The sequence below is a fragment of the Tetrao urogallus genome (genome assembly GCF_951394365.1).
Source record: "Tetrao urogallus genome assembly, chromosome: 1".
In the NCBI taxonomy this organism is placed as follows: Eukaryota; Metazoa; Chordata; class Aves; order Galliformes; family Phasianidae; genus Tetrao; species Tetrao urogallus.
Genome location: NC_136813.1, coordinates 135,081,575 through 135,106,311, shown reverse-complemented (window position 1 = coordinate 135,106,311; position 24,737 = coordinate 135,081,575). Strand labels below are relative to the sequence as shown.

Here is a 24,737-nt window from a genome sequence, read left to right as displayed (position 1 = left end):
AGCACTGGTGAGGCCGCACCTCGAGTACTGTGCCCAGTTTTGGGCTCCTCACTACAGGAAAGATGTTGAAGTCCTGGAGCGTGTCCAGAGAAGGGCAACAAAACTGGTGAGAGGTCTGGAGCACAAGTCTTATGAGGAGCGGCTGAGGGAGCTGGGATTGTTGAGTCTGGAGAAGAGGAGGCTCAGGGGAGACCTCATTGCACTCTACAACTTCCTGGAGGGAGGTTGTGGTGAAGAGGGATTTGTCCTCTTCTCCCAGGCAACGAGCAGGACACGGGGCAATGGCCGCAAGTTGTATCAGACGAGGTTTAGGTTGGACATAAGGAAGAACTTCTTCTCTCAGAGAGTGGTCAGGCACTGGAATGGCTGCCCAGGGAGGTGGTGGAGTCGCCGTCCCTGGCAGTGTTCAAGAGGCGTCTGGATGACGTGCTGCATGATATGGTTTAGTGCTTGTGGTGGCAATGGTGATGAGGAGATGATTGGACTGGATGATCTTATAGGTCACTTCCAACCTTGTGATTCTATGATTCTATGATTTGAAGTTTACTTCACAATATTGGATTTAAAGGATGTTGTCTTTTGCACTCCACTGAAAAAACAAAGTCTAAAGCTGTTTACCACTGAAAAGTCTAAAGCTGTTTACCACTGCCCTACAGCAGGACTGAAAATACAGTTGTGCTGGACAGTATTTCCTCAGGGATTCAAGAATAGTCTTAAAAACTAACAGCCAAAGCTCTTGAAGGACAAGGAGAGTAACTAGAAGGCACTTAAGAATGCTGAGAAGGACTTGATGAAATAAAAATCACTCACATGTTCTCCTGCCTTCTCCTGAATTTAACAAATTCTTTTGAATTTTATTTACACGAGAGAGGATGTCGGGCTTTGCGGGTGCTTGCACAAACTTTAGGAGACTGGAAAAGATCAGTAGCTTACTTCTCAAAATTGGGTAAGATAAGCTCTGGATGTCTGAGGGCAGTGGCAGCTGCTGTGTTGCTAAGATAAGATGGACAAAAATTAGCCTTGGGAGAGAAAATTACTGCTTGTGTATCATATATTTTCACAGCACTGCTAGAGCAGAAAGGATAGCATTGGTTATCCCAAACGGAATGATGCAATACCAAGCTGTACTGCTCAACAAGTGAGCGGAAAAAAATTGACTTGATGGATGGACCACTTGTTGGATAAGGAATTGGCTGGATGGTAACACTCAGAGTTGCAGTTAATGATTCAGTGTCCAAGTGGAGATTGGTGATAAGTGACTTTCCTCAGAGATCAGTGCTGGGACTGGTGTTATTTAACATCTTTGTAGGGAACATGCACAGTGGGGTTGAGAGCACCCTCAGCAGTTTGCAGTTGACACCAAGTTGAGTGGTGCAGTTGACATGCAAGATGGAAGGGATGCCAGAGGGACCTGGATAGACTTGAGAATTGGGCCCGTGCCAACCTCGTGAAGTTCAACAAGGCCAAGTGCAAAGAAAATTTTTTATTTTTACAGATGGTTTATTCCTTGGCTAGGAATAAGTGATCTAGAGAAGGCCATTGCTTTATTTCTGTGCAGGGCATAAGGTGAGTAATCTCCATAAAATCAAGCATAGTGAGTCTTCACATCTTCTTCCACTTATATTCAATTATTTCTAATATATGCGTATTTAATACTTAAGTCATACATACCTACTACATATTCACAGGACTACATCGCTGTAAGGTTGCACAAACATAATTGAGGCCTCTGTGCCTGTGTGGGGGTCTTTGGAGGTCTTCTGGGGAGGTGTCCCCCTACTCACTGCATCCGTGTTTGGGCACAGGCTTTTCCAACACAGCTGGTCTCTAATGATTGGTCTCTGTTTTGGACTTGTGCCCGTAGTTCAAGGATGTTGCTCCTCTTATAGAAGTCTTGTGGTAAAGAAGGATGTTTATTATAGATGAACAGTACATCTGGAAGTTATAAGCAGAACTAGAACTTTGAGTAAGCACCTTATTAGGCAAGAGGGGGGGGGGGGGGGGAAGGCAAATAATTGTGAGAAATGCCTCAAATGATTTCTTTGGAGACTGGAACTCTTGTGGAAAAAATTCATGATTGCAGTGGAGGATGTCCTGCAAGCAGTAGTGCCTGCTGTTAGAAAAATGAGTCCTTATATCTCCTAGTTCCAGTGCTGAGTCCCTCCCCTGCTGCCAGGTTTACATTCTTCACTGCACATCCCCTGAGTGGTTAACAAAGTCTTTGTTTCTCTAAGCAAGCAGAATCCACAAAACAGTCCCCAAGCCTTTATCTCCTGCTGTGTGTCTTCCTAGATCCGTTTGTTTCTTCTTATGCAGTTCTAGGTGCAGATGTATGTCTTACAGCCTTTACCTTTGGTAGCACACCCTTCCCCCAGCTATCCAAGGGAGGAGAGTACACAAATTAACATGCCAGCTGGTCTCCTCTTATCTCTCAAGAATGCACGTACTGCATCCTTTAACCACAGACAGGAACTTATCTAGTATCAAGCCTGAGGTGCATCCCTTTGTACAGCATTCTATTACTAATGCAAAAACAGTGTCATCTCGCACAGGGTTCTGAGACACCAACTTGAATGAAATCTGGAAGCAAACTAGAATATTGCGGAGGTGCTGGAAGATGGTACTGATTTGCAGAAACAAACTCTCTAACCCACATAAAGTTATTAGAGCAGGTGCGTCTTTATTTCAGCGCTGCGCCACACGCCAGGTGCGAGGGGGATCATTCCTCTTAGCATGCACACCAGAGAGTGGGATCTCAATACATTTATAATCCAAGCCATACATATTCAGCAGTTTTACCCAAGACCCATTGACATATTCATTATTTTTCTGGGAATTCATTTACATACCATCCCCTTCTCCAGTGCATGTGCAGTAGCTTCCATTGGATGAAGGCTCGATGTCTTCCTCCGCATCTGGTAGTTGCTCCAGGATGAAGTGAGACATCTTCCTCGCTGTTCCTTCCGACCAGTTCTGAGCTCTTCTCCCGCCCTGCATGCCTCAGCAATTTCTTATCCTGTTTATCTTCTCTTTCCATTGTTATCTTAGGGGCCCCTTTCTCCTGACTTGAGAAAGCTCCCTTTTGAGAATGTGCTTGGGCCAGCAAAAGGTTAAACTAAGCAGTAAATTCCTCTTGGGTTAGCAAAAGGTTAAACTAAGCAACAAATTCCTCAAAGCAATAAATTCCTCTTGGGTTAGCAAAAGGTTAAATTAAGCGATGCTATTTGTGTTATTTGTGCCTTTTAAGTTAGCAAAACCAAGCGGTTCCTTTTGAGTTAGCAAACCAAGTTATGGACCCTTTACATCTTGTGCTCTTCAGCTTACTATCTCAGGACCTCTCTTGGGTTTGAGAGAACATGCAAACGGCTGACTTACTGGTTCCCTCACTAGAGTGTATGAGTTAAGAAAATGCTGATGCAGCTAATAGTCATCATATCAGCCTTTGTACACACACGTGTTTTTTTCAATTTTCCAGTGTACTTATAAACTCCTAGGAACTTCCAAAATTAGAAGGAGGAATCGGGGAAGATTAAAAAACTTAGCTAATGCTGTATTAGGTCAGGGAATTCTTAACCTACCCGAGCTCCCACACGCTTCACCTAGAGAAGATACTCTGCTAAATGTTTAATGCGGGGAGAAAGGGAAGGCAGTCCCTGTCTGTGCGAGATTGGAGTTTTCACGCTCTTTCAGACGCGGCCGCGCTCTCTGAGGCGGAGCAGCTCGGGATGCGGCGGGACTACACCTCCCATCATGCCCGGCCGCGGGGAGCCGCCGCCATTTCGCCGTTCTCCCTAACCGTTGAGCTCGGTCGGCTCCCCGTGCCCCGCCGTCGCTATGAGCCGCCTCAGCGGCGGTTGGGATGGCGGCAGCGGGGAAGCTCGGCTTCTGCTGGACCTGTGAGTGCCGCCCCTACGCCTCCCCCCGCAGTCCCCCGGCCCCTCTCCGCGGTGCGGTGGGCGCCGGCGCTGAGCTGCCGTGAGGACGGGCCGGCCGCCCTCCGCTGGGGGAGCGGGACTGGCAGGGGCCGGCAGGCTTCGGGTCTGGGTCGCGGCGTTTGTCAGCTGGCAGTTGGACACGGCAGGCGGTTGGGTTCGGTTGAGCTCAACGGCAGCAGGATGGGTGACGGGTGTGATGGGTGGCAGGGTGGGTGACAGGGCTTGTCGAGGGCCGTCTGGCTGGAGTGACAGACGGCTGACCTGGTTTGGCAGGTGGGGAGCTGCACGGCCTTTGACAGGTCTGCAGGCGGAGGAGTGGTGAAGCTTCCCTGGTTGCTGCTGGGCCCAGTGAGTCTGCTGGAGGGTGTTTTGCTCTGGCTCTGTCGTGTTGTCACGGGCCTTTGCGCTTATGAGGGAGGTGGAGGCGGTAAGGATAAACTGTCGGTTTGACAGGTGAAAAAAAAAGAGCTGTCGAACAGTGCAGTTTGTTTTAGACTTATTCTTTTAAAGCAGGTAAGATTGTAATTGCCACGTGTTGGGAAAATTTCTGCTCCACTTGGCTGGCTCAGTTATCTTTATCCCAAAAAGCGGAGTTTTTATCTTGCTTTATTAGAATAAATGGGGAGACCACTGGGAGCATTTCCTGGTAGGATCTCTCAACTCATCAGAGTTCACAGACCCTTTTTTTACCCCTGTCCCTGGACTCTGTGGTGAGCCCTCCTCTCCCTCTTTTCCCACTGGCTAAGCTATTTGGGGTTTGCACTCTCAGTTTGCCTAGCACATGCTCATCCCCCCCAGTAGGTACCATCCTTTGTTTCTTTTGTTTATGCATACTTTGTAATCTAGAGTTGAGTTAGTTGTTTTGCTCAACTAGAGCTATCTTTGTATGCTGCTTGAGAAAGTCCATCCGTCTTTGTCCTGTCAAGCAAACAAGATTTACAAGCTGGTGCTAAGCTAGCATCTCCTGCTGTATATCTGCAAGATAAGTTTGTTTATCAAGTTCTTCTTCACAGCCTTTATTCATCAGCCTTACCTTATTTTGCAAGGACATCTTACCCTTTCTTCTTTCATCTCATATGGTATACCCGGTAAATATATATATTTTTTTCATATAAGGTGCGAGAATAGTGAAAACATAAATGATTAATTATCAAAGTATCAAATCATAGATGTCCTCTGAAAACAGGCAGGTTTTGAAAATAGTGCAATTCTTCTTAAGGTCAAGCTGGACAGGGCTCTGAGCAACCTGATCTATCTGTGGGTGTCCCTGTTCCTTGCAGCAGGACTTGGACTGGATGACCTCTAAGGGTCCCTTTTCAACCCAAGCAATTCAGTGTTTCTTCCATTTTTTTCTCCCAAGACAAATTTTAAAACTCAGTAGCAAGAAACAGTTAAAAGTAACTAAGAGACTCAGCATAACTCATGTTGATTTCTGAGGAAGACTGTTAAGCAAAACAGACCTGGCTGGCCTGAAAGGGTCAAACAGGGAACATGCTGCCCCTCCTGAAAGGGAAGGACTGTCATGTGAGACTGGCAAGCATAAGTTACAGCTTCTTTGTTCCGTGACCAAGAGTAGAACATGTTCTGTGAATAGAACACCTTTTGATCACTGTACTGATCATAAACCATAAAAGAGTTAATTAAACAATGATGTATTACTGCCAGCTGCATGAATGTTATCTGATTTAGGTATTGTATACTTGCATAGCAAAAAGATATAAAAAGCTTGTAACAACAATAAAGATTGCTTTTGCGCCACCAGAGCCTAAGCCCGTCTGTCCCAGGCGTCTTGAGCTGGTCTCCATCATTTGGTGCCGAAACCCGGGAACGAACCAGGGACCTTTAGATTTCCATTTCTCTACGCTGTTGAAGTGTTTTCTGCATATTGAACTAAGTAGTTGGTCTCAAATGGCAGGTACCTATTCACACATGGCTGGGGTAGTCCCCTTATAGTCAAAAAAAACCAATCCACCCTACAGCAAAGTTTGTATTTTGATTTTAGATACAGTTTTTTCTATGTACTACAGTATATGATGACAGTTTGCCTCTATCAGGATAAGCAACCTTATGCATATTCAAAACATGATGTGGAATTTAGTTACATATTCATTAATTTTCCGGAAACTCATTTGCATGCTGCTTCTCCCCTTGACGCATGCGTGGTTCATAACAGGGGTCTTCCTTTGGTGGTCATGTGGATGAAGTTAGTCTCTTTGAGTCTTCACCTTTAGCCTAGTTTTGTGTTCAGCTATCAGAAGTAAACTGGTTCTTGCTGACAATGCCTCAGCACTTCCTCCTGATGTTTACATTCTGTCTATTCAGTTTACCACAGCACTCCATCCCTTATCCTGTTTTCTCCAAATTCCTGCTTAGCTTGCACCATAATACAATAGCTAATCAACAACCTGTCATTCCTTAATTCAAGCTTGCCAGGAACGTTCCTTTACTGTGGCCAAAATGTGGGTGTCATGTCAAATAAGTACAGGTCTTATGGGCAGCAGCTGAAAGAACTGGGATTATTTAGCCTGGAAAAGAGAAGGCTCATCATTCCCTACCACAACCTGAAAAGAGATTGTGGAGAGGTGGGGGTTGGGCTTTTTTCCCAGGTAAAGGCAACAAGATGAGAGATAATGGCCTTAAGTTGCCCCAGGGGAGGTTCAAGTTGGATGTTAGGAAACATTTCTTCTCAGGAGTGGTGATGCCCAGGGAAGTGGTGGAGTCACTGTCCTTGGAGGTGTTCAAGAGCTATGTGGATGTGGCACTGAGGGATGTGGTTAGCAGGCATGGTACGAATGGGTTGCTGGTTGGACTACGTGATCCTGGAGGTCTTCTCCAGCCTCAATGATTCTATTATTATATAATTCTAAGTGCTTAGCCCCTAACAGAAGTGCGTGCACTTTCGTGACAAAGGAAGGCTCGCCCATTCTTTTGTGTATCTCAGTAGAGTGCCATCCAAAGAGAAGGGGTGATCATACTGTAGTGCATACACAGGCTAGTACAAAGGTGCAGAAAGGCTGTCTGGCTTATCCTAGCCCAAGATAGGGTGCCCCTTCACATTAATCAGCATGCTGCACAGATCTATCAGTGATAGGGGTCACCAATGTGGTTTTTAGTGCTTTGCTAGGATTATCTGGGAAGCAAACAACCTTTTATCATATCTGCTGACAGGTAAAGAATGATCACATTTAGAAAAAGGAAGGGTTGTAGATGGTGTAACCTGCATGTGCTGAGTGGGAGAGCTCTCATTATTATTCATCAGCAAGTTCATCCAACAGACTGTGACATGTCCATAGGGATCAGCTAAAGGCAGTCCACATGAGTGCTCAGGCAGTGGCGGTGCAAACTGGCTGATGGATCTTTACAGCTGCAGCATGTGGTTAAGCTCTGGATTCTGCTTGAAATCACCGCCTCCTCGTTACAGTGTCTTCTGAAGTGACCCACTACAAGTGTTCTTACTCCATTGTAATCTTGTTTTGCATGATTAATCTGTTAAATTTATGGATCACACTGCCTGCTTGCGTTCTCCTAGTTAGTTGTATATCAGGCCTAGTAATTTCTCTCCACACGTATTGTGGAGCTTGATACTCTTAACAGTTTTTACTTCCAGTTGGATATTAATGCTATTTTATTAGTAATACTGCAGCAATCTTATCCATTGTACCAGTAGGATTAATACTTGACACTCGTAATTACATTTTAAAACCCTCAGATGTGTATTATTTTAGTGTGCTGTGTTGTATCTCACTCTAATCAGGTGATGGCCATCTGTGCTTTAAGCTTGTTACTTAGGCCCTTGGGTCCGGTGTTGAACTAGCAGAACTTGCAGCAGAAACTGAAATTTGAAACAAATCTGTGTATGTGCAGCACTCCTTTAGTAAGGGCATTGTTTGTAAGATCTTCAAACCTGAACGTGCTTTTATACAGGTGTTTCTGCTGCTGCTTACTGCTTTTGCCCTTTTTTGCCCTTTGCTCCCACCCCAAAAGAGCATTGGAGCACTCTGGAGTTCACTCCTCTTTTGCATGAGAGCATCATATAAAAAATATTTAGAAACTCTTTTTTTTCTCAAGTTACATTTTACATCCTGTATTAGTTTCTGTTTTCTGAAGTTTACTGTTCCCAAGGTGAGAAATGACCAACTTAGACAGCTGATGCACTTTAAAGGCTGGCGCATTGAGGTAAGCCTGTGGTTGGTTTACATACTATGTTTGGTTGCAGGCTGACTGCATAGGAGTTCTAGGGCCTGCCAAGGAGGCATTTAGCAGGGAGGTGGAGGCAGCTGGGGCAGGTAACAGCTGTAGTTGTGCGGAGGCTCTCAGAGCTCTGGCAGGTGTTTTAAGATCATTTGTTCATGCCCAGACATGCTCAGAACCAAGACAGTTTCTACAGTCAAAAATGAGGCTCTTAGAGCAACAAAATCAAGCCAAATAGCAGGTTTTAAGGTGTTTTAATTAAGATTGTCACCACATTGTAAAGAGCTGTTCTGCTCGTGCAGTTAGGAATTGCTTAGATTTGATCATTCCCTGTGTTGTTCATAGACAGCATTAACAGATGGCCAGCCCATTGCAGGTCAGCACTTCCCCCAGACTGTCAGTGTGTTTGAAAGCTGAGACCTTAAGGAAGGTATCAGAACGTTTGCAGATGGCTGCATCTGCATGTAGAAAAACTGAGTGCTGAAAGAGCTTCAGTTTCAAAACAGAGCTCCGTTGTGTGGTCTTGCTGTGAATATAAGTTACCTAATCTTAAAGAATGTAGAAAGATGTGTCTAATTTAGTTGCTTGTCTGGTTTAGCTTCCTTTCTTCTGGTTCTTTTCTTCTGATGTGCCCAAGCTCTAACATCTGTTCTGCTTTTCTTTTACATGTGATGTAACTTGATGTAAGCTGGATTGCTTGTAAAATAATTAGTTATCAAGATCTATGAAGATAGGGTATCTAGTTCAGGTAGCTATGGTCAGCAGATGATAGAACTTTCAGTTTAGGGCACTCCACTGCTTACATTTGCTCATATTAAGTAACAGGACGTGGTGGGGAGATATCCTTCCCTAGTTTTGGTTTTGCTCTACTGTAATGCTTTTTAAAGTCCTGTGATTTCCTGGAAGACAAAGTGTTACCTTTTGTCTCTGAATATGGGTTGGATTCATGCTAACTAATTGTCTTCTTTTACCTAGGGACTTAATTTTTCATCATAATCTTTCCCTTCAGAGACAAAGAAAGTTGCTTGTTTAGGGACTAGCTGTAAGTGTGCCAGTGAGTGCTGATGATCTGAAGGTCAGTCTGCTCAAGGTGCTTAGAAGGCATTCCCAAAAATTGCTTCTGGTATTTTAGTGAGCCTGTGATTTTAACAACCCGAAGCTGCAAAAGTGAAGATTCTTCCTGGTTCACACAGGTACTTGAGCCCTGTGTTTCTCTGAGATTAACATACAGTGTTTTAGCAAAGCACTACCTCCTGACAGAAGCCTTACGTAAGTTGAGTTTGATTAGCTGGCAAGGGGGAGTGGTTGTTCAGAACAAAGAAACAGTTTTGGACCTCCGATACAAAAGGTACACAGAGGGCAGAATCATGGCACCCACATACAGAAAATGTGGGTGAAACGGTACATGTTGGTGTTACTGTTAGTTCAGAATCTCTAGCCTGGTGTGTAGGAGCATCAGGCTGTTTTCTTCATGTTGATGAATGTTTTGAAGAATGAGAGCGAAGGAAAAGGAGGCCTAGCTATTGCTAAGAAAAGAATGTCTATTTTGATTCACACCAACTGGTGTTTCTGATTGCAATAGGATTTCAATTTTAGCCAGTTGTTCCTGTGAGAGCCCTACTTCTCAGCCCAGGGCAGCTGAGTTTCCAAGATAACTGTTGCTGATGAGACTATTTGAATACCTTGTGGCTGTATGGAACAGCTGGACCCAATGAGGTCCAGCTTTTGGGTTAATTGTTTTGTTTCTAATATGTGATGCCTTTTTTGACTGTGTAACTTTCCTATATTTCAGGTGCGTTCAGTATTTGACAAAGAACCTTTCCAGATACACTGCAGATATCAAGACGTTGCCACCTAACATTAAGGATAAACTAATTAAATTAATGAGTAGACAAGGGCAAATAACAGATTCAAACATCAGTGAGGTAAGAACCCACTAAGAACTGTTAGAACTGTTCCATCTGTGGTAGTTAATCCATAAGGATGAACTAAACTATAACTCCTTATGTGTGACAACAGATGAATTTAGGGCTGTCCCTATCTTCACTTTTTTCTTGTTCTTTTCCCTACATTTTGTAATGCTAACAGTCATATATTAAAAATAATAAAGCTTATACAAAATACGTTTGTATGGGTAAGTAAAAGAAAAACACTTTCCAGTCAGTGACAATTTACTTCTCTTTAATAAGCTGACAAACATAATCTCAGTACTGCAGAGTAGGCTGTTTTAAACTGGTTATGCTAGAGACTGTAGTGTGTTTCAAGAAGCCAGTGCAAAATTTGGTAAAAGATTTCAGGAACTTGCTAAGTTTCTGTCACACTCTTGACATTAAGTTTCACTGTCATTCTTTGAAATATGATTGTGCTAGAGCTCAAAATTGATGGTTCAACTTCTCTAATCGCTTTTGCTCATCAGCAAATGACTTTTCTTTGGCTGTAAATTAAGAGGCACATCTGTTTCGGTATCCATCCACTGTTATCTTGTTTGGCTTTGAAGGGAAGTGTGAGAATTGAGGAGAGCTAAAGGCTGACCTTGGTGAGCAGGAGATGAATGACTCCCTGTTCGTAGCTTTTTTGAGCTGCAGTTCCCTAGAGACACAGTATCAGTTCCACAGAGCCAAAACAGTGAAACTAAAGTGTGGAGGAGAATTAAAAGGACTGTGGGAAAACCTTCAAACAAACCTTTTTATCTTCTGTATGCATCATTTTTCATTGTAAAAAATAATAAGTTCTCTAGTGTTCTTTATGTCATTTTGGTGAGTTTGTGTTGACGCAATTTGATTTTGGCTGTTTTCACTATGTAATCCTTTCTAAGCATCATGAGAGATGCATATAATTATAACTGTATGACTGTACGTATAAATATTCAAAGACATTAAGATATCTTTAATCTGAGAAGAAACTGGGAAGTTGAATTGTAATTTTTCCTCTGGCTCCTTGTAAAATCTCATCTGTCTTTGCTCAGCAGTTGGTCACTGCCTTTTCTTGGAGCTGTTTTTTCACTTGAATATTTCATTTTGGTTATTTTTCTCGTGTGTTTCCTTTCTCTGTTCCTGCAGTTTCCTATAATCACTTTCCTCGAGCGTGGTTTATCTTAGCTTTCTTTCCTAACAGTTTCCAGGTTTACTTTTATTTCATTTGCGCTTTTCTTTAAATGCTAACCACCTTTATGATTCTGAAATTTACTGTTTCTCCACGCTATTCAGCATTCATGTTCTTTCATCTTGCAGGTATGCTTTCTGTTCAGCACAGCAAAACCACCTTAAGTAGTTTAGCTCTTATTGTTCCTTGCTTGCATAACCAAATATTTTATGCTCTGAACATTTGCAAAATCTCAATTCTTCTTCTGTATGGATAAGGAATTTTCTGTCTTTGCTACTGCTTCCCTCTTGCTCTTTTCTTTTATAGTCTCAACAGATCTGTTCTCTTGGATTTTTCCAGGCTGTGATGATTCATTGGCTTTTGTGCCTGTTTATTCCTTGCTGTTGTCCAGCATTTTGTTTACAGTTTTAATTTCTTGTAGTTGAAATTCTGTTTGCTTGCATTTATCCATTAGCTTTTATTCACCTCATCCTGCTCTTGCCCAGACTTGTTCTACCATCCTTTTTTTCCTTACTCTGCTTTTTGCTTGGAGCAGCTTTACATGAGATGTAAACTCCTTACTGCAGCTCAATTTTACCATAAGGATACATAAAGCACTTCAGCATTTGTCCACAGGATATAAGGCTGTACTTTAATCTCCTGTATTGTGCATCCAAACAATCTTTATCTTAATTCCACCTCTTTAAGACAAATTAGATTTTAGTGTCTGTATTCAATGAAAATGAATGTGAATAGCAACAGAAAGCAAACCTTTAAGTAATAACTAAATGTGTGAAAAATCGTCAGCTAAGGGAACTTCATACTCCAGCTACTTTAAATAATGCTATTTAAAGTGTATAGTGTATAGTAAAGTGTATAGTAATGTGGCTTCTTGCTTAGAACTCTCTACATCTAATAGTGCTTTTTCTTGTTTTACGGTTCTGATGTCTGATGAGGTTTTTCACGTGGCTTCAGAACCAGCAGTTTGCTCTCTTTTGTGGTGATCTGGGCAAGTTGAAGTTGTGGAAGAAACTTGATAGCCAGGGAAAGCATCTTCAATAAACATTGATGATCACTTTGTGATCACTTTGACTTCAAGCATGTCAACTCTGGGTTTGGTATTAGCTCATGAGATACAAATTCAGAAATACGATTGAAATAGAAATTGAATGTGACTCTTGTGAAAACTACTTACAAGCGTGTTGGAGGTTTTATGGCATAAACAGATGTGTTTGAGGCTTCTAGTATTTAGAAAATACAATCAAAGCTGCCTTCTGTTTGCCACATTGGAAGAAGGTTGCAATTACAGTCTGCTAGAATTCTTCCTTGTCAGAAGGTTTGTTTGACTTCACTAGTAAAGATTTTAGCATCATATGTATTTGAACAACATAAAAACAGTGTTCCTTGTTCTTTGTGAGTTAAAAGAGGGAGTGAGAAGCTGAAGGGGGTAGTATAAGGTAATGATCTAACATTTGCCTATTGATCAGAACACACAGTGACACAAGGTCTGGGAAGAGGAGGACTGCAAATAATATTTAGTAAAAAGTGATGAGAGTCACTGAAAGTGAAATGAAAGGTAAGATATGTGGTTATTACCACAATCTGAGGCCTTCCATCACTTTGGGTCTAAGTTTAATAAATGCACTTTGGGGGAAAGGAAGACCTGTGGTCTTGTGGGATTTAAAGAGACTTTTTAATGAGGATTTGGTACCTCTGCGTGTGTGGGGGTGAGAAAAATACTCTGGGGCAAAATATTTTTTAAGTCTCAGCTTAAATCTGCTTAAGACATTACATTTGTTTGTAATCAGTGTTTACACTTCAGCTTTCTGCCATCCAATTTCTGGTCAATCTGAGAATATTATCCCTGGTAAACATAACTGACATGCTGGTGTTAACAACTGTGGTATCCGCTGTTGAAACAGTAGTGTTAATGTGCTCCTACTCTAGATTTATCACAGAAATGCAACTTGTTCTGTGGCAGGTGAACTGTTGTGGCAAATCTAACATGTTCTCTTTATGGATTTTAATTGTCAGGACTGACAACGCCATCCTCTAGTGGGTATTTTAAAAAGTTCTTTGTGATGTCTAACATTACCAGTATTTTGGATTAAAATCTGCAGTTCTGTGACATAGCAGGTTTTTGTTACAGGTATTGCACCCTGCTGTAGAGTCTTTAGACCTCCGAGAATGTGATATTTCAGATAATGCATTATTGCAGCTTTATAACTGCAAGCAATTGAAAAAAATCAACTTAAACTCCTGCAAAGAAAACAGATTGGGAATCACTTCAGAAGGTATGTTTGTTATCTGTGTGTAGATAACTGGGATCTTGTTTATGTTTTATTTTTCTTTTAGATTGGAGTAAATTGCAAAAATACATAGAGTAACTCTTGCTTTAAAAGGTCCCCAGTGCCACACCAATACTAATTAAAAGTAACTTTGGTGGTGTAAACTATAGGCCTAGAACGATGATTGTCTTATGAAAGAGAGCTATCAGGTTATGATAAAGCTGGTGTTCATTTAATGGTATTTTTCACTTCATTTTGTTCTTCAGTAAATGAGTTTGTAGCATTTCCTCTTACTTGAAAGATTTAGCTTACTTTAGGATTTGGTATTTCAAGTATTATTCTTAACCTGCAGTCTTAAGTTGTGTCAGGAGCTACTGGCTTGTAAGAATTAAGTTTGCTAACTTTTTATTTCCCACAACCTTTGTTCTGTCTTTTCATTATGCTTATTTCTTTGCTCCATCATTAGCTCATCCATACTGAAAACTGAGGCTAAATATTCATTTGGAGTTACTATATACCTTACTTCAGATCAGCTTTGTCTGTATTTTCTTAGCACTGCATATTGATGTGCTTATCTTTCAGTGACATGTTTTTAGTTGATTTTATTTGCTTGTTTTCAATGTTCCTGCACTGTTGTGCTTCTTGATCACTGAGACAGTTTAGGGGTCTCCCTTGCTTTCTCCCTTCATGAAGGGAGACCCTTCATGCCTCCCCTTCATGCATTCATCAGTCCATTGACATCTACTACATTTCTTAAGGTAGCAGCTGAACCCAGAGGTCTTTATGTTGATTTTTTTTTCTCTATTTGGGCAGAGATTTCTGATTACTTTGCTGTTAATAAGTTAACAACGATGTGTTCCTGCTCCATTCAACTTTGCTACTCACAAGCAGAGCCCTTAATATACTGAAAATCAGAGTAGCTAAACTTTTAAGTTAAAATAGTTCTTATTCACTCATTTCTATTGTGTACACACACAAAAGCGGTTTAAAGAAACATTACCTTTTACTATCTCACTGATGGGTTTTTGGTTTTTTTTCTGAAGAAACCTGTAAATTTGCATGCCATTACCATATTTTCTACTGTAAACCAATTCTGAATCAAACAAATACTCTTTTATCCATGTTGCTTTGAAGTTCTCACATAGTAACATACACTGATAGCATTCAACTTTTTATTTCTTTGTATCTAGAAATTATGTAATTTTCTGTACAACTGGAATCGCCATGTTGCCATAATCTCTGAAATAATTTCCTTTCTTGAACTGCATCTGTAGTTCATCTACTTTTGTTATTTCTGGGGTGGTGAAGGCCTGGCACAGGTGTCCAGTGAAGCTGTGGACACCCCATCCGTGGAGGCACTCAGGGCCAGGTTGGTTGGGGCCCTGGGCAGCCTGAGGGCTGGGTGGCAGCTCTGCACACAGAACTGATTGGGCTTTAAGGTCCCTTCCAATCCAAGCCATTCTACGATATGATTCTATGATTTTATTGGCTACTTGCTGACACCTCTGTGCAGATGTTTTGGTTGTTGGCAACCCGCAGGGCACTGAGGGCACGAACAGCCCTTAATGACCAGTGTCATGACCACCCTTATCACACCAGGCGCCCGTGGGCCTTCGGGCCTGACATAACTGTCACGGTTCCTGTCCTCCTTCTGAACTATTATTTTGATTCTGGTTTTTTGAGTTGCCTTGGATGTGACCCATTGCCTTGTTGCCTGGTGTTCACTGGACCATCAGCAGGGCCTGGTACTGTCATCTCTCTGCTGTGCTCACACAGCTCAGTGCCATGGGGCTGCGGCCTGTTGCTGAGGGCACTGCGCTGCCTGTGTTGTATCTAACCTATGCTCATGGCTTGCACTCACAGAGCAGCCCTGATGTTGCTGCTCCTTGACTTAAACACTTCAATCCTCTGCTACTAAGCACTGTCTTCTTGCTAATTATAGTGCCACACCAAGTATTGTTCTTAATTGGACTTAACTCTTTTTTTGTCTTCCTGTCCACTAATAATCCTGTAGGCAGTGCTAAACCTTTCTGTACCTGAACTTAACAAGTGTGTATATGAAGGCCTGGTGTGAAAGTGGAGAGGACTGGAGTAAATTACTGCAATCATTCTGCAGTTCAAAGGGGTTTTAGTGCTTGGTTTTGGTCATTCCTCCTCCCTCATCACTTGGGCAGACTGTTTAAGTAAGACCACTTTCCTGATGAATGTTCCCCAGTGTTCAAACATTCCAGCATGTGCCTTCCCTCAGGAGCCAGCAAGCTATTGCTGCAGTTTCCCCGAGTTAGTGCTTCTTTCTGCCTGCCACCAGCATAGTATAGTTGGCTGTGATTTCTCCCAGTCAAGGTTTTGTAGTTTTGTTTATCTCAGCTTGACCCTCCTATCCATTGGAGTTGTTTTCTTCCTAGATCTGCATTTAAAGCCCTAACTTATCATGCTATTTTCTCTGGATTTGCTCTGGTTGTCAGTACTTCTTAGCAAGGACTTCCAATGCGTATAAACAGCAAAAATACTTCACAAAATATCCAAAAATATCTAAATATATATCCTTATCATTCTGCATTATCTTTAAAATTATGCTTCTTCCTCAGTTTCTCTAATGTCAGCCTATCACCTATCCTATTTCCTTTCTCCTCTAGAGCAGCTCTCTCCACCACCATCCTGTTGGAGGATGCTGCTCCATCTTCTGTTTCTGCAAGTTTCACATGCCTTTTTTCCAGCACAGCATAATGTTCATTAACTTGACTTTTTCTCATCTTCTGTCTTTTCTCTCGCTTGACTGCATGGTGGCATTTTCCATTAATCACATTGGACCTACTGTCCATGTAACCATGTTGACCAAATGGCTGAAATACTTCAGTTTTTATGAACAGACATTGTTACACCAAAACTATGATGCAACTACAACACCATTTCCAGAGGTATCTCAAGCCATTGTTTATTGGTTTTGTTTTTTTCTTCAGCAGTACCGTCTATCAGGTCTCTACTCTTGTTAGGTGATGTCAATTTATTTTTTCTTATCCTTCAATTAGCAAAGCAAAAAAGTGACCACAGAATGATTTTCATGTACAGGATCTTGCTGACGTGGCATGGAATGAAAGTTGAGCGGTCAGTGACCACCAGAGGACAGCACAAAGATTTGAGTGGGGTGATTATGTTACAGTGACTGATTATTTTTTTTTAATTATTCTGTTTCTTTGACAGGTGTCATTGCCTTGGCCTTATCCTGCCCTTATTTGCGTGAAGCATCTTTTAAAAGGTGCTGCAATATAAGTGACAGTGGAGTTCTTGCTCTTGCGCTCAATTGCCAGTTCTTACAAATACTGAACCTGGGCAGCTGCTCAGGCATCATGGATGCATCTCTGCAGGCGCTAGGAGAAAACTGTAAATTTCTTCACAGTGTGGACTTTTCATCTACTCAGGTAACTCTGATGGCAATAGGTTATCACTGACTTTGGTTTATTTAGTTATTTATTTAAGATTGGCGTGATTATCTTTATTAAACGTGATAAACAATATCTTTTTAGATCAATTCCTAATAAGGCTTAGGACCACGGTTCGTTTCCACTTTTCTCTTCTTAAGGAGGAGGACTCACACTGAACATAATCACTCACTGCTACAGTCAGCTGAATGCTATATCTCATTATCTCCAAAATTCCTTCTTAAGGAAAAGAAATACATGTTTCTGCATTCTGGCAATCAGAAAAATACACATTTTGGTATTATAGCGTGCATTGAGGACTAAAGATGCATTTATTAAAATCCACATGCTGTTGGAGACTTCAGTGTCTTTATTTAGTATAATCATTTTCTTCAACTTATAAAATACTTCATAAGAAGAGGGTACGACACTGGACACCTTAGTATGTTCTTTCAGGTAAGACAAACAAAATCTGAATAGTAATAATATATATTGTTCAACTATATATGCCCATACTGTCAGCAAAGAGTCCGTAATTAGTTCTAGTTCAGGAGTGATTGTGTTTTCTGAATGGCTTTATCAGAGTTATGTTACGGAGTCAACAGGGGAAAAATGACATGAAAAATGTAGGAAATAACAGATAAGAGGATTTAGCAGCAGTAGCTATTTAGCATAAGGAGGAGAGATTGGGATACAACAACACTACTAGAACAGGCTTTATAATTATGGTTAGATAATGAAGTGGATGAAAGGAATTTCTGAGATAATGAAGTGTAGCATTCGGTTGACTGTAGTGGTGAGTGATTACTTTATGCTCAGCATGAGTCCTACACGGAGCATTCATAATGAAGCATCAGATATGGAAGACATGGGACAGGTTTGTATTTTAGGTGCTGTTGTTCTCCTTGAAGCTTTTCCTGAAGTAGGGCATCAAAAGTCATTTTTTTCTGTAGTAATTTTTATTACTATCATTGAAGTCTGTTTCTTCAAGCTTATTTCTTGATTTTCAGTTCCCTTTTCTATCTCCTCTCTTCCTGTCCATGAAATAGGTAACGTGAGAAACACACTTAAAATTAAAGATTTCCAGTCTGGCAAGTATTTTAGTGATAGCAGCAAAGTTTATTCATTGTTGCAGTAGTGGTTGCATACCTCCATACTGGCAAGGGAGAAATTGCATGCCTAGTTAATAAAATTGATTCTGTTATATACCCTGGACCTGACACAGGTAATATCTCTCCTGGTGCCCATTGGTTGAGTGTCTCAGGCTCACAGTCTTCCCGATGCTGTTGCTATGGTACATCTCCACATAAGGACTGTTACCAAATTGTTGTCTTTAGGTATGCTTTGTATGTTTTGAAATATTGGAGATATTTCAAAGTTAGCACATCCGTTCTGCTTTGTACTGTGATAGGAGGGCAGTATTTCAAAGTTAGCACATTCGTCCTGTCCTGTGCTAGGCTCTCCCCATCCTGCTTGCTTTCATTATCTTATGCTATCTCAGTCCTACCCGAGTCATTATTCCCCATTCTCAACTTCACTCTATTCATCAGCTTTCTTTATGTATCAGTAACATATACAACTGTTTCACAGGAAGGTTTGTAAGTTCAGTAAAGGCCTACACTGCATACAGAAAATACTGGAAACTTCTGCTGCAAAAACACAATCTACCTCTTACAACAAGTTTCCTGGTATGTGTTTTAAGTGGGATGAACTCCTGAATAAGTAAATGTTTGAACACCTTTTGTTCTTTCCTATTGGTCATATGGTGATAAAATACTAGAATTCTGAATTTAGTTTGACTAAATGAAACATAGTAAGTATCAATTAAACAGTCTTAACATCTTCTGTGACATTGCCAGTTCCAGATAAGCAGACTAAAGGAGAGAGTTTTAGTGGGTCGTGCCTATAGAGACTGCAAGACCTCACCACATCCTTGTGTTTGTGTGCCAGAATGAATAATAAGAAGTGAAAGTGGCAAATGTGCATGAAAGAGTAAAACAGTGAGAAATCTGGAAATAGATGAGCCGGCAAAGAAGGGCCCACAGCCTGCTGCAGGAACAAGGAGACAGATGTAAGATAGGCTGCAAAGGGGCAAATGGCTCAGAGTGGTGTCAGCACTTTTAGAAATAATCTCATGTGGTGACTGTGGAGAGATGGAATACAAGAAGTGGAAGATGGACACAAATAAGAACAAATGGGGTGGGCAAAACAAGGGAAGAAATGAGTAAGAAGAAGGTGTAGCTCTGCACTCCTGCATACAGAGAGTGTATAAATAAAAACTTGGCCTGAAAAAGCTCTGCTATGCTGGTACAGAGCTGTGTAAGAAAGCTACTTATGCTTAGGTGTCAGTATGTTTACATTATTGTTCTGAGGAGTTAGGTTTTATACTGAAATTCTGTGCCTACTGCACTACTTCTAGTCTGTCCTATATCCCAGTAGTGTCAACAGGTAGGAACACGGGCTCTAGAGTCCCAGTCCCTACACAAATTAAATAGTACATTTCCTCTGTAATCTTCAGTGATTCAGTATATGGCAAATAATTGTAGGAAGAATCTTTCTGAAATGGCTGTGCAAACTTCTGTGCAGGGCAGTTTAGTTTTCTGCAAAATGTTTTGGCAAGAGCAGAGGTGTTGCTGGTTAGGTATTCTGTCTGTACAGGCACTTCTCACGTAGAATAGGGTTGGGTTGTTTCTGTGTTTGACTGCTGATACCTGAGTAACCTAAGCCTTTGCTACATGTACAGGAGTTTGGTGACTGATCTACACCAAGAGCCCGATGTATCTGTGGCTTGATATTAACCATAGGTGGCTAATCTTTAATACGAGAGCATATGCAGTATTACAAATAGTGCAGATGGATACTCAGTAGAGTATGAAACAGTACTGCAATGCTGCTGCTGTAGTATAGCAATACTTAAGGCAAGGAAGGGAGGAGGCTTTTGTTTTAATAAAAGCTGGTTTGGTGCTTAATATATTCACAATCATAAAGACAGAGTTCAGATGGTTTGTGGGGTTGCTAAGGCACCAGCTAGAAGGTCTGGTCCAGGTTTCTTTTGATGACATGGAGGAGAAGAGGCACAGCTGTCAAATCTTAACTCAGTTTGTTCTTAGGTTGGTGACTGTGTACTGGTTTTAGATGTACCATCTTAGGCCCTTTAGGAAATTACAGTGATTAATCTCTCTGCTTTTGTCCCACATAAGGAATTTATTAGAACGTATTTGTTTACTGTCCTTTGTCTCCTGCTGTGGCTGTTTTGAGAAACTAAACGTGCTGAGCTAGGCACTGCCATTCGTATTGCCCTTTCTGTACTTTCACACCGAGTCATTAATTCTTCATTTGCACTGGTTTGATCCTTTCTGTACAGCCAATTTGCAATAGGTGGCCAGTAGCCAAGAAGACAATTTGTGCAATGGAAATAGTCAAATCTTTAAACAGAAATGGAGCTTGTGGTATCCGAATTCTAGCTGTCAAATTGGGCTGAATCTCACTATGTGTGTTTGGTGACTGCAGTAATACAAGGCCAATTGGAAATGAGGAGGAATTTTAATGAATTTAGTTCCCAGAAGTGAACATTTAAATTGTTCTTACTTGCCTTTCTGAGGAAAGCCCTCTGTGCCTCTCTTTTTCTCTTGCAGATAATCATTGCTTTGTGGTTTTCAATAGCCAATCTGATAAAACCTTTTAGTGCAAGTGTATGATGAGTGCTGAAAGGCTGTTCGTTTGAGGGAATTTTGTGCTAATTAGCTGGTTTGCTTCCACGTGAGTGAAAGTAGGATTACAGATAAAAGGCTGCTGTGATTACTCTTTTTTTCTTTCTTTTTTTTTTTTTTTCCTACCCAAGATGCTTCCTTCATGAACGTTTCCAGCAGGGAACATTTTCAGCAGTCATGAAAACAGCAGGAAAATTAGTTCACATAGAGCAGAAGTGCTTTAGGGCTTATAAATTAAAAATGCCATACACCCACTGTTAAATGAGCCCACAAAGCCACATATATACAGCAGTTCCACAGCTGGGCTGAATCACATATGTAGTATGATGCAAGTATTTAATAAATGGGGAAAAAATATACTTGGATAGTTTTCTCTGCAAACCTAGTTTGGAAGAAAATACATTCCTGTTAGATGTATTAAGTGACTGTAGGGAGAGTATAAATTAATATAAGAAGTCTTTTCCAAATAGTTATGTTTGAAAAATGGAGCTTTAATCCAATGTGTTAATAAGTGTTGTTTTTTTTTTTCTAGGTAACAGATGATGGTGTTATAGCACTAGTGAACGGAATGTGTTCAAAGAATTTAAAGGTAAACTATCAAATCTACCAACAAATGAATTACAGAAGGAAATAGACTGAGTCGTAGTGTGGATTTTGTTTCTTTGCTGTGCTGTGTTTAATAACATGTTCCTGTGCTTTTAGTCTTTTTAAAAACCATACATTCAGATGCTTTTGTATTTAGGTGGGTTTTTGTTGACAGTTCTACTAAAGCAAGCTTTTATATCGTTTCGTGGAATGACATAATTTAAAAACAAAACTTGTGTTCTATCAGTATACAGAACTAGAGAAGTTTAGGTCTGTACAAGCAGTGACAAAAAGAAAGGAAAATGCGGCGCTATTTGTTAGTCTCTTCTTCAGTCTCTCTTCCTTATCTATGTCCTGATCCTTATACATCTGCTTCACGTTGTGAAAGTAAAGTGCAAAATGTATAGGCAGTGGTCCAGTGTCAGGCACGGGTGAAATAAGTAGTGTCTTCAAGTAACCAAGCTAGCAAGTAGCGAGATGTGAAATCTTTTTACTTTAGGAGGCGTTCAGATTCCGCACTTCACTTACTGCTTGTAATGAACTAAGAACAAACACAAACACCAGCTTCTGTATTTCTTGCTTCAGTGAATACAGTTCTCGCTTTCTGTGTCGTCATTCTGTTCAAGATTACATTTACTGCAAAAGCTCCCTTTCATTTACATGCCCTTTCAAGATCCTTGGAGCTCATGGTTTGGAAAGAGACTTCACAATTAAACAGTGCTTTGTTGGGGTGCCTGAAGAATATATTCCCAGATACTATTTTCATTAGCTCTGATGTTTTATTCTCAGCGTTTCTTCTTATATGTTGTGTTTATTGATGTAAAAAGTAGCCTGGAGAACACTGATTTTTAACAGGAACAACAGACATTTGATAGTAACCTGTCAAAGCCAAATGGAAGAAAACTGCCAGGAAGAAAGTCATTCTGTCCTGCATGAAAGCAAACTGGTAGGAGAATGTGTGATAGGAAAACTGTTGGGACTCAAACTCTGTGGAATCTTACAGAAAAGTTTTTTCAGGTGTCTTGAATAATGCATGCATTTGGAGAAAAGTTAAATTTATGGGTTTAGATTTTTGTGGTGTCAAAACTAAAAAAGTTGTCTTGATTTTTTTTCTTTTTTTTTTTTTATTTCCTGAGAGTGTTTTGCTGGTCTGTACACAACCACATAAGGGATCAATGCAGTGAGTAACAGTAGGTCATAACTTCTTCTGGGTGAGGAATCTCTGAAAGCAGTGGGGAAATGGAAGCTTTACCTCCAAAACTGAGAGTGCTCTGGTAGGCATTTTTTAATATTATTATTATTACTGTCTTCTTAACACAGGAGATCCATATGGAACGCTGTGTTAATCTGACAGATGTTGCTGTGGAAGCAGTGCTCACTTGTTGTCCAAAGATACACATTGTTCTGTTCCATGGATGCCCGTTGATAACAGGTGGGTCAAGTCAGGCTATCTCTTGATTTTCTAAACACGTTACAAATTTTCCCATTGCTTGTCTGACATCAGACTTTGTAGATTAATAAATATTCTATATGAAACTAGATTTTTTTTTTTACTTTGTTATGAAAGCAATCTAGAACAAAGTCCTACAAAGTCAGAAAAATATGAGGTGTGAGTCAGAAAAATATGATCAGTGTTACACAGTGATAAATATGCTTAAGAGAGTTGAATTACATCTGCTGTAGGAATCCTAACTTTGCTTTTACTGAGTCTGACGTGGTTGAAATGATTGTTTTTAAACTTTGTATTAATGCAACAGGTACATATTTATTGAAACTAAGAGTAAGACACTTAATCAGAGACTGCATGATTCTATGAACCAGTTACAAATAACCAAGATGGAATGGTATCAGTGTGGCCCCAGTTTCAGTCTTCTGTGGAGGGTAATGGGGTAAATTTTTTTTGAAGGAAATGAACTGTTGTCTTTGGATTCAGAAAAATTTGCTCATGCAAAAGAACATGAAGTGCCTAACAGCATGAGAAGTGCTTTGTTAAGGCCAAAAGTGGCCTTCATTGTTGCATCTTGTGTTTTATTTCCCTCTATGAGTGAGTTTCTCTTTTAAAAAAATTAACTATGAAATTGTCATGAAGTTATTTTTAAAACAGAAATTTACTCTTACAGGGAGAGTAAAGTACTTTTTTGTGAGTACAGATCAGGACAAGATGTTAGAACACTGGTGATCTGTGTCCTTTCTGTGTTTATTTTCTATGTGCATTAAAAAGTGGAGCATAAATGCAGATAAAATTAATTTATTTTGTTAAGCCGATTCTAAACAGCACCTGTATGTTATTCTGAAGGAATAACAATATCTTTTTCTCTTTTGTAGACCGTTCACGAGATGTTTTAGAGCAGCTCATCATCTCAAACAAAATCAAGCAAGTGACGTGGACCGTTTACTGACTGTTTTTTGTCTGCTTATGTATGAGTGTAAAGTTTACAGTTAGGAGAGCTGTTTCAGGAAACAAGCACCTCTAATAAACAGCTGGTGACTTCTGTACCTGCAGATTGCTTCTCTGCTTCTTCCCACCAGAGGTCTCCATTGCCATTCTGGCCTTTGAGTGGAAGTCTGAGCTTCCCTAGCGACTGCTTAAGAGCCCTGTCTGTCTTTGCAGCACTGATCATGATTCGTTAAAAGGAAAGCTAAATTACAGTCAGCGTTACACTGTCATCTCTCAGCCTCCTTGAGCAATCAGATTTGGCCGTTATTAAGCATGTTTTAGCATCTTAGCTACCTACACAGACCTGGTCTTACTAAGTCCCTATGAGTTTTTATTCTGAGAGGATAATTATAGCTTGTTTGTCTGGAGGAAAAAACTGTACATACCTTTCTTTTGATGTTATTGATGTTACAGGTTTCTGTCTTTATTTACCATCGGTATTTACAGGAGTCTTACACATCTAAAACTACGGTCTGAAACATGCAAACACAGAAGATCTTTGGAATTATTGTAGAGTTTAACAAATCTCAGAATAGTGCTCATGGCTGATAAAATAATCTTATATGATACTCATTTGCTCTGGCTTTCTCCTATTGCAAAATCATTGGAGGGAACAAAGCATTGGTCTCTGTAAGCATAGCTAGGAGTGAAGTAAGACCACGTTTAGCATTGGAGTACATGAATCTTGAGACAGAAGAGTTCAGCAAAGTTTGTGTTCTGGTTTATACAGTTTATCACATCTCCAGTGGCCTCTAGAAGATGAAAATGTCTGTTTATGTATTGTTTGACTGTAGTCATTTAAAAAAAATTGTAAGCATAGAATTGATTGTGACAGAACTGTGGTTTCATCGTAATTACAAGTCATGCTCACTGGCTTTGTTGAAGCAGTAGAACTTACAGTGAGACCTATATGATTTGTGCATTAAACTTCTAAAAATGCTAGTAACTTCAGCAGTGCAGAGAGCAGACAGCACACTGTGTTGATATTCCACGTTTGGAAATAGCAGGATTTAGCTGGGCAGGTCTTACTCAGATCTGATGACTTTCAAAAATGACTGAGTTTAGACAACAGTAAGGAGTGTTTATTTTAG

General features: G+C 40.6%; 1 protein-coding gene across 1 annotated transcript; it reads left to right on the top strand.

Annotated features, from left to right (window-relative positions):
* Window positions 1-3,834: 3,834 nt before the first annotated feature.
* On the top strand, window positions 3,835-23,608 carry AMN1 (antagonist of mitotic exit network 1 homolog; the record flags this gene model as incomplete). The annotated part of the gene is made up of 7 exons (XM_079543074.1): window positions 3,835-3,896; window positions 9,919-10,051; window positions 13,357-13,501; window positions 16,697-16,914; window positions 21,157-21,213; window positions 22,530-22,641; window positions 23,535-23,608. 7 exons carry the CDS (start codon window positions 3,835-3,837, stop codon window positions 23,606-23,608), a joined length of 801 nt encoding a protein of 266 aa, XP_079399200.1.
* Between the last annotated feature and the right edge of the window lie 1,129 nt (window positions 23,609-24,737).